The 10,342-nt window shown below is 43.0% G+C and overlaps 1 protein-coding gene across 3 annotated transcripts in view; it reads right to left on the minus strand.

Annotated features, from left to right (window-relative positions):
* Positions 1-6,882: 6,882 nt before the first annotated feature.
* The window catches only part of Vsnl1 (visinin like 1), a 113,380-nt gene continuing 109,920 nt past the window's right edge, over positions 6,883-10,342 (minus strand). For all 3 annotated transcript variants that reach the window (XM_050141929.1, XM_050141931.1, XM_050141930.1), the window contains exon 4: positions 6,883-8,129. In XM_050141929.1, coding sequence (XP_049997886.1) covers positions 7,932-8,129 — 198 coding nt within the window. In that variant the 3' untranslated portion in view covers positions 6,883-7,931. The remainder of the gene's footprint in view (positions 8,130-10,342) is intronic.

The raw sequence follows: 10,342 nt of genomic DNA on the forward strand, positions 1-10,342 counted from the left end.
CTGTTTCTGGTGGTACTGCCACGGGTGGGGTGTGTGTGTGTGTGTGTGTGTGCGCGCGCGCGCGTGCTCGCGCAGGAAGATCAGCTAGGCTTGCCTAAGCTATAGAGTAAGTTCAAGGCCAGCCTGGGCAGCTTTACTATCTTAAAAGTGACAATGAGGACTGAAAACATGAGAGCAGGACTGGGAAGACCGGGAGGTGCGTGCCTATTGTCAGAGTAGCTAGGGTCAAAGCCTGTGTTTGATAGTGGAATGACATTAGAAACACCCTGAATTTACAGAGAGTGAAGAGTTTCTTCACTGAATTTATTGTAAAAATTGCTAGTTTTGATTTTTAAGAAAACATGAGCATACTAGTGCCTGTGTTCTGTAACAGCTACTAAGGTTAGGACTAACCTTTAACATTGAATAGCAGCAAGAAGCACTCCCTCTATTACCAGCAATAAGAATCAGAATACATATTTATGAACTTGAAAAGGAAATATTTTGAGAAAAGTACTATTTTTAAAAGCAAGCGTACTTATATAGTTATTGAAAAATATGATTTTGTTTTGGTGGGGAAGGGAATGTATTCTTAGAATAGTTGCCAAAAATCCAAACGCATTTCTAGTCTGATACAGAAAGAGGAAACTGCTGAGTGTTTTAAACTCCCCACCCCCATATGCAGCATAACTCGTTTGTATCAGAACTATTTTAGCATACATACATTTTTCTTTCAAATAAAAAGTGAAGTGGAATTTACCAGTAGCTAAAGAGTTTCAGTGATTTGAGTTCTTGTAGCGGTTTTAAATGTGCTTCTACAGAATGAGAAGTACAACCCTGGGATCCTGAGCTTCTCCCACTGAAGGCAGTGCCTTATGGGAAATGCAGCCCTCGGATCCTGAGCTTCTCCCACTGAAGGCAGTGCCTTATGGGAAATGCAGCCCTCAGTCTGAGCTTCTCCCACTGAAGGCAGTGCCTTATGGGAAATGCAGCCCTCAGAGTCTGAGCTGCTCCTGCTGAAGACAGTCAAAACGTTTTATTTTCAATATTAAGCCATCCTGTGTTAGTAATAACATCCGTTGGAAAATTTTAAAAGCTATTGTTCTTTTAAACTATGTGTAACTTCCAAAAATAAAACGTAAAATTTATATGTATTAAGGTTATGCTTTTGTGAACTGGACAAGGACTAATTGACTAACTTGGGCCAATTCTTGAACAGGTATTTATACATGTCATTCAGGTAGATCTAAAATCCCTAGACACCCCAAAACAGCTTTGATTTTAAAACTTAACACACTCAGTGTTCTTCCCAGGAAATGATCAGAATTATTCACAAAATGACAAGAGTAGTTAGTCTAGCCAAAGTATGTGTATAGTTACTAAGATTAATAAACAACTTATTTTAAATATTTTCCAAGTTTTCATTTCTTCCATTCCCTTTCATGTGTGGGAGGACTGGCTCAAATTCTGTGTAAGAAACTGGGCATTGTATTGTACCAAGGGTGCTGTGATTGAGTGGCCCAGTATGCCTAGCCAGAAGATAAGAATGGTCATGAGTTCCCAGAAGAGCTACATAACAAGACTTCCCCCCACACACACACCAAATTTTTCCTTGAATACAAATGAGATGTAGGAATAAAGGTTAAATGTGAATAATGCCCTAAGGCAGTATTCCAGTCATACTAATGCTTTTACACAGCTATTGCTGCAGTGTCCCCTGATGTCCCATGTGTTAAAAATTTGGTTTCCTTCTAGCCTGTGGTGGTAATTGGGTAGTAGTGGAACATCAGGAGGTGGAGCCTACTGAAAGGAAGTTAGGTGTTTGGTGATGGGAGTTGTATCCTTGAAGCTGCCAACTTGACCCCTTCTGAGGTTAACCCCAGGGTATGAAGGAAGTCAGTGAGGATTCTGGTTGCTGAGGTGTGACTGCTTTAGTGGGACTCAGTTACAGAGGACTGAGTCAACATCTCAGCTCCTGGACGCGCACTCAGCATTATGTGTACAGTACATCCTCTTTCCCCCTTCCTTACCTTTTGCAGGTAATACCTTTCACAGGTGGCCACAACAGCAAATCCCTTCCACGTTCCAGGAACTTGCATTGTGGAGACTCTCAGTAGACAGAGACCGCTCGTTTGTTCCCAGCTGCCCAGACCCGAAATAGTCACTCAGAAACTATTAATTAAATCACTGCCTGACCTATTAGCCTGGGCTTCCTACTAACTAACTCTTACATCTTAACCCATTTCTATTATTTTATATTTTACCACGAGGCTTGTGGTTTACTGGTAAGGTTCCCAGGCGTCTGTCTCTTTTGGTGGCTACATGGTGTCTCCCTGAATCCCTTCTTTTCTCCTCTATCTCTGCTTGGAATTCCCGCCTTGCTCTATTCTATGCTGCAATAGGCCCAAAGCAGCTTCTTTATTAACCACTGGTAATAAAACATCTTTAGTGCTTACAGAGAGAAATCCCACATCAACCTTCCTTGTTCTGGGTAGAGTGTAACTTCAAGTAATGGAATCTGGTAGAATTATGTAGTCCCAGGCTAGATCTGAATAGACAGTGAAGAGAAGCGGAACTCCTGCGTTGGTCTCTGAATACTCAAGGACTTTTAAGTGGATCCTCTAGGCTTGACAGGAGTGAGCTACTTCCCTCATGGTTGCCATAGGAGGAAGCTGAAATTGCTCCTGTGGAGAAGCCTTGATATTAGGTAGAAGAGGTATTGTGCTCTTACTCTACGGCTGTTCAAAGCTTCCTGTGTCTCAAAGCAGGAGAGATTCCAAGCCAGAATAAACCAAATGCGTTGTGGAATTAAAGGACAGGACACTGTTTCAAGACATTGAAGTTCAGAGTGGTTTATTTATAGCTAAAGGAACAGATCTTCATACTTGAAGGTAAATGTTATAAAGTAAAACTAAATCTAATTCATAAAGTACTGGATACAGAATGTCACAAATCTAAATGGCCTTGAGGAAGCAACAGAAAGCCAGCTAGTCTTACTGAGAAACACTGAATTGGAAGTGCCATGATTAGGATGCGGGAAGCTAAGTAAAGTGATGGATGCATAGTTCCTGGGGAACAGGAAATGACACACAATAAAGTAGAATGTCAAGACTGTGGAAAGTACTTTCGGCCGAACCCTGGTGCCTGTGATACAATGAGAGTGACATCTAAGGGTCCAAACTTGCATCTCATTCCTGTGTGCAAGATGCTGACAGCTTTGCAAATTTAGAAAAAGGCTTCAGTGCAAAAACCAATCCCATATTGTCAGGCCTCCTTAAAAGGAACGAAAACTGGTCTCAGGGCCCCAAAGGCCTAAGCCCTGTACTGAAAGTTAGCTATTAATAAAAATGGCACCTTGCTTTCAACTTGGAAAAGGAAGGAAAAAAAAAATCCAAGGTCAGACAACGTAATCCTTTTGCTAGGGCATCAGCGTCAGGAAGTTTTAGGTGGGTGTTTAAGACTTTTGCAGTGTTTCCTTCTGGCTAGGCAGTGATGGCACACACTTTTAGGATCTCTCTTGAGTTATAGGCCAGCCTGGTCTACAGGAATAGTTCAGGACAGCCAGGGCTGTCGAAAGAAACCCTGTTAATACCTTTAGGCTTTCATTCCATACCAGTGTCACAGAGAAGCTCTCTGCAGTTAGGACCTGGCACCCTCATAACAGGTCTCAATTGCCTGTAACTTCTGTTCCAGAGGACTCAATACCTGGACTCCGTGGGTACTAGGCACACACAAAGTACACATATATACATCATACACAGAAAAGCACAATAGAAAATTTTGAAAAGAATTGTATTAAAAGTCATGGTAGTTGTAAGATTTTACATGTAGATAATAGACTGGAGCCCCCATCAAGCTTCCAGGATATATGTCACTGGACTTTAGAGTTACCCTTGATTAGAAAAGCTGTGTCCTTTTCCTATTTCCTTTCCCTATTATAATGGTTCTAAGCGAAGATCACCACTTCATGTTGTGTTTGAGGGGAAATAATTATCCCGTTGGTACAAAGGACTTAATCTCAGCACTTGGGAAGCAGAGGCTGATAGATATCTGAGTTTGAGGCCAGCCTGATATATAGAGGGAATTCCAGAATAGCCAGGACCACACAAAGAAACCCTGTCTCAGAAAAGAAAAGAAAAGGAAAAAAAAAATGGTACTTGTGGTAGTTTGAATGTAATTGATCACCATAAACTCACAGGGAGTGACACTATTGGGAGGTGTGGCCTTGTTGGAGTAGGTGTGGTCTTGTTTGAGAAGTGTGTCATTGGATGTGGGCTTTGAGGTCTCATATATGCTCAAACCATGTCCAGTGTCTCAGTTCACTTCCTGTTGCTACTGGATCAAAATGTAGAATTCTCAGGGGCTGGAGAGATGTCTAGGCAGTTAAGAACACTGATTGCTCTTCCAGAAGGCCCAGGTTCAATTCCCAGTACCCACATAGTGGCTCACAACTGTCCATAACTCACATGTTTGGGGCATAGACATATAGGCAGCCAAAATACCAATACACATAAAATAAGTTAAAAAAAAGATGTAGAATTCTCAGTTCCTTCTTCAGCACCACATTTGCCTGCATGCCACCATATTCCTAGCCTCCATGCTCTCCACCATGATAATGGACTAAACCTCTGAACTGTAAGCCACCCCAATTGTTTTCCTTTATAAGAATTGCTGTGGCCATGGTGTCTCTTCACAGCAATAGAAACCCTAAGAGTTTCTCAGTATGCTGCATCCAAAGAGCCTTTAGGTCATGAGACATCAGGCCTCAAGCTGATCCCAAAGAAATTACGACATGCAGCTCTTACAGCATCTTGGGAGACATATTTCATTTCCCATGGGATATGAGATGTGAGCTGTGGCCGTAGGTTAGACTGGTGTATCCTGTCATGAAGATGATGACAAAATCCCTTGTGCTGTATATTCTCCAAGATCCTCGCTTCACCTAACAGGAGATAGGATATGGCTCTCTTGGAACTAGGAACTCCAGTGGAAGGGACAAAAGAAAAGGGATGTTGTGCTGGAGCCGAGATCACCTTATAAGTGTTTGCTGCTACCAGGCTACCTTGTAAAGAAACACAAGCTAGCCTGTGAAGAGAAAACTTTAGGTCCAACCATCCCTGGCCCCGAGGCCCATTTCCACCGCAGCCACAAGTACAAGTACACCATAGACTCCAAACCAGTGTCAGCCAGCTGAACACTCAACACGAGGTGATAAAATGCTTCTGTTTCAAGTTACTAGATTTGGGGGTTGAGTTATTATGGAGTAGTAGTAATGAAACCACCTCTGCTACCACCCACCGTTCACCTAATGTGACTCTAGTCCTTTTGTGGGTTGCCTTCCATTTGTATATCTACTATACTGTGTAGCAGGTTCTATTCTTTTTCTCCCATTCAGCATTTAAAACATTTTCCATGTTGTGCATGCCAGGTCTCCTCTCCAGTGGCTACATTGGATGCCAACCTGAGATATCTTTCATATTCTACTTACCTGATCCTCTACTGATAAGTTGGTAGATTGACTCCACTGCCTATACCCCAAACAGCCATCACGGATGTCCTAGGGCATGTCCTCATAGGTCCTTCTGTGAGTGGTTTTTTTTTTTTGGGGGGGGGAGGAGGATGGGGAGGGCAATATAATCAGGAATAGCAATGCTAACCCAAAGGGCACACATGACTTTTGCTTCAGGGTCAACTGTGCCAGCCAGTCTACACTAATCACACCAAGGAGGACTAAACAAGCGTACAGGATTTGCATTGTTCACTCGGCTTCTACATTTGACTTACGAAAAGAACTAGTGTGCCTGCTGAAGGATTTAATTTCCATCAGTTACCGATCTCTTTCCCTTATTTCCCTCTACGGTGGTCCTTCTGGGTGGTCTTCTAATGTCCCCTCACCACACTTGTGGAAAGAGCTACCACCTTATTCTATCCCTCCCCCTTGCTCTAACCTTGCTGTGGTTTTCTCCTGTATCTTGGTGTTTGACCTTCATGAGCATTGCATGGGCTGCCTCCACAAACACATGCATAAGAATGGGGTTGGGTGCTAATAGGCAGTCAGCAAAGCTTTGTTACGAATGGTTCACTGGAGCCTCATTTAACCAGGTGGCACCCCCAGCTTGCCCATGCTATCCTCACTGAGTGAGAAGGAACAGTAGTGGTAGGTGCCACATCTCACAGACCTCTCTGTCCATGCATCTTCTCCACCTCACCATGCACAGGAGCTAAGGGTACAAGGGCTTCTATTCATGCATGGAAGTGTCATCTCCGGGGGCAGAATTTAGGTACCTTGGTGTCCGATGAGTAAATAGGAAGCTTAGCTTGGTCACAATTAGTTAGATGGAATCATCCTATCTTGGTGTCATTTAGTGGTACTAAGACAAAGGGAAGTGGCTAGGGGGAAAAGAGACACTTGGTAAAAAGTGCTTTGCAATGCTCATGAAGGTCAAACACCAAAAATAAAGAAAAGACGCTGCAGTCTTTGATATAAGTAGGCGCTGGCTCTACAGAAGTTATGTCAATTAAAATAAAATTGATAGGCTTTTTGTTTTTTGGTTTGGTTCTGTGATCACCATGGCTGTCCCTGAAAGGCTCAGTAGCTCCTGTGTAATGCAGATCTAGCGGTCCCCATCCCAGGAAACACAGTGGACTGCCCTGTGTGAAGAAGCCCAATTCCAGGCATGCTCCAAAAATGCCAACCCGATTTAGAGTCCTAGATGAGATTTCTCCTCCCAGAGTCAGAAGGATCAGTTATGTTCCATAGTGAAACATAAAGAAATCGCATGCTTTCTCCTTCCCACTGACCCTGGAGGGCCCCCCTCGGCTGCCCACCAACTGTGCCTCCAGAGTTGTATGGTACATAATACGTTGTTGGCGCCAAAGTCACACTGAGATAAAGTTTATTGTTACATAGTGAGCATTTGTTTTCCAGAATGAACAAATCTGTTTTCTTTCAATGTTACATGCCATATCCATTGCCCTCCTTAGCGGAGGGGCTGATGAGGAGTTGGAAAGTGACTCCTCCCCCTTTCATTCTTTCTTCAAATCCCAAAGACGTCTGTCTGCTCAAGGGTGGACTTAGTAAGCCATGGCAAGCTGACCCCTGACTATTTATGAACATCAAGCTGAAAATTATAAATGAAGAAGTGGGGAAATAAATCAAATGTTAGAAATTTATTTGGGACATCTATTGCCACCTTTCTGGAAGCCTCTGAAATGTCAAGCAGAAATCAATACATTCTCGTCATGATGTTTTGCTTTCAATAAATAATACCTTTGTGTCTGTAGATATATAGCTAGATATACTTAATTTATCATTTAGCAGGGTTTTTACGTTTTATGCCACATTCATCCAAAAACAGCTCTTTCCAGGTTGAGAGGATACAAATGAGGTAAGAATTAAGGCAAACCCAAAAGGCATGCAAATGTAGTACATTTATAGTCACTGATAATACAAGCTGTGTGGGGGCCAGACAGGGAGCCAAGGGCCCCTCCTGTGGCTCTGTCCAGTACAGTTTCACAGGAGAACGGTGACACAGCCAATACTTAAGTTACATTACCATGGGGGTCTCAGTGCTACTAACATTATATAATCAAGGAGACACAAGCATTAGCAAAACATGTACAAGAAATCATAGAACTCTTTGTGGCACGCTTCTGCCCAGGCTTTGGAGGAAGATTTAATGAAATGGTGTTAACACGAATCACACTGTGGCAGGTTGCCGGGTTTGTTTTATAATATATGCTCTTAAAATTCATTAGCAAATGACATTCTCATGCACACAAGTGTTTCAAACACAAGAAGCAAGTCCATTTATAGGTAGTCCAAGCAATTGTGTGTGTGTGTGTATGTGTGTGTGTGTGTGTGTATGTGTGTGTGTGTGTGTGTGTGTGTGAATAGCTGCAGACTGAATGGAACATCAAGACTTCTGTGCAGTCCAAGCACTGACACCCGCTCATTTCTGAATGTCGCACTGCAGAAGTAAAACAATGGAAGGGTCGCTTTTCGCAGCTTCTTTGAATTCATCCAGTGTAATCTGGTCGTCTTTGTTCTTATCCATCTTGCTGAAGATCTTGTCCACTCGCTGTTCAGGCGTGAGGCCATCCTCATTCATCTTCATCATGATCACGGTGCCCACCATTTTGTAGATAGCCTGGGGGGAAAGAACATGGTGGGTGATATTACAGGAAACCCAGAAAGCCAGAGAGCTTTCTCTCTCCCTGTCACCTAATCAGATCCTGTTTATCCCTGCAAACTTAGTTTTCCTTTCACTTCCCATGCTGTACGTTCCCATGGTAACCCATACCTCTTTCCCCAGTGGAATATAATACACACTTTATTATTGTGCTGGCTGGTTTCCTGTCAACTTGACATAAGCTAGAGTTACTTGGAAAGAAGAGCATCGTTTGAGGAAGTACCTCCATCAGATTGCCCGGATGTCATTTGATTAGTGATTGATGGGCAGAATCTAGAACGCAGGGCGCGGTACCAAGCCTGGGCAGGTGGTTCTTGGGCAGTATAAGAAAGCAGACTGCAACAGCCGCGAGGAACGGGTCAGTAAACAGTGCTCCCCTGGCTTCTGGGCCGTTTATATCTCCATGTTTCTGCTCTGCCTGAGTTCCCGCTCTGACTTTCTCAGTAGGGGAGTATGATTTGGTTGTGTAAGAAGAAATACACTCTTTCCTATCCAGGTGATTTTGGTCATGGCATTTTATCACAGCAATAGAACGCTAATTAAGACAATGTCTATAGTTGCTTTGTCTTCCTCAACAGAGAGTACATTCCATGAAACTAGAAATCCCATGTTTTTCTCACTTCTTCAGTTCTTGGCACTATATTTGTCACATAATAAGGCTTCAATAAGTATTAGTTGAGTGAAATAAATCGTTTTAATTTGCTGGGGCTAGGGACATGGAGTGAGAAGGCAGTAGAGGGGAAGAGTCAAGAAGGGTGTTGGTAAAGAATGAAGCTCCAGAGAGGATGCGGAAGGCAGTCTGGAAAGTTCTCTTTCAGAGGGTATAAGGAATTTAAATTTATGCCAGTGGAATTCTTAAATGGTTTTCAATGAGAATAATATAAACAGATATGTGTATATCTTAAGAAAATTAGATGAAGAATATTTGGGTGTGATTATCAGGTTTTGGAGCAGAAGAAGCATATAGGTCAGTGGTTAAATGGAGAGTCACGAATTAGGGAGAGGATCAGGGAAGAAAACGACATATCTTATTTCAGATATTCAGAGTTTTGGATGGGGATGACAGTCACACATACTCGGTTTGGGAATTTAGAAAAAAAAATGACATGATCCCAGCTGACAAGGGGTTCACGATTTGTTGCGTCAGGGAGAGCTTTAAAACTCAGCTTGCAAAGAAGTTAGTTCCGAAAGGCCTGTAGATTAGCATGAGCGAAAGAGCAGAGTGAGGAGAGTCCCCCAGGTCAGCTAATTATCCACAATTAATTCGTGATGCGGGTATTTCCTAGATAGGCCCAGTTTTCTCGCGTCAAAACGGCCTTAGAGAGGTAAGTGCTCGTGGCTGCAAAGACTTTTCACGACAGTGTGCCTACAAATACGTATAGCCCCCAAATGGGAACAACACACATGCTCTCTAATTGGTAAACAGGGGGACAAACCTGTATGGAGGGACAGTGTGTTAGCGATGACAAGGAATGGGCTACAATGAGAGCTTAAACTGGGTAAATCTCAAGAAACAGAAACCACCGCGGCCAGACACAAGGCACTGCTGCCAGAGCCACGGGATTCTGTTTATGGGCCTAGTCAGACCCAGAGAGGCAGAGTGGCAGTTGCCTGAGTCTTGGTTGACAGAAGGGACAGGGGTAAGAGGGGTCTAATTAAGGAATAAAAAATACTTCGGAATTACATTATAGGAGTGCTACAGTCCTCTGTAAATTTACCATCCCCACCCCAAAGAGCATCGAATTGTACAGTTACAATGGGTGAGTTTATAGCCTGCAAACTGAGACTCAATGAAGAGGTTTTAAATATGCCTATTAGGGCGGGCACCCCCTAGAGAGTGTGTTCCATTCTAATTTATCAAGTATCTCAAGTCCATAGTGATACAATATTTTGTCATGTTCAGTTTTGCAGCTAGATTGTCTTGATCTATGATGAAAAAAATAAAAGAATTTTAGGTTTTTAAGAGCTACAGAAGTTCCATTACATTTGTAGACAGGGTCCAGGTTAGCCTGATGGAGGTGGGTCTTGTAATAATAAAGAAACTGCCTCGGCCCTCATAGGACAGAAAATTAGGTGGGTGGAGAAAACAGAAGAGAATTCTGGGAGAAAGAAGCTTAGTGAGTGAGTCGCCATGATGCTCCCACTCCAGACAGACGCAGGTTAAGATCCTC

This window comes from Alexandromys fortis, unplaced genomic scaffold, assembly GCF_014885135.2.
Source record: "Alexandromys fortis isolate MF-2015 unplaced genomic scaffold, M_Fortis_MF-2015_v1.1 scaffold_30, whole genome shotgun sequence".
NCBI lineage: Eukaryota > Metazoa > Chordata > Mammalia > Rodentia > Cricetidae > Alexandromys > Alexandromys fortis.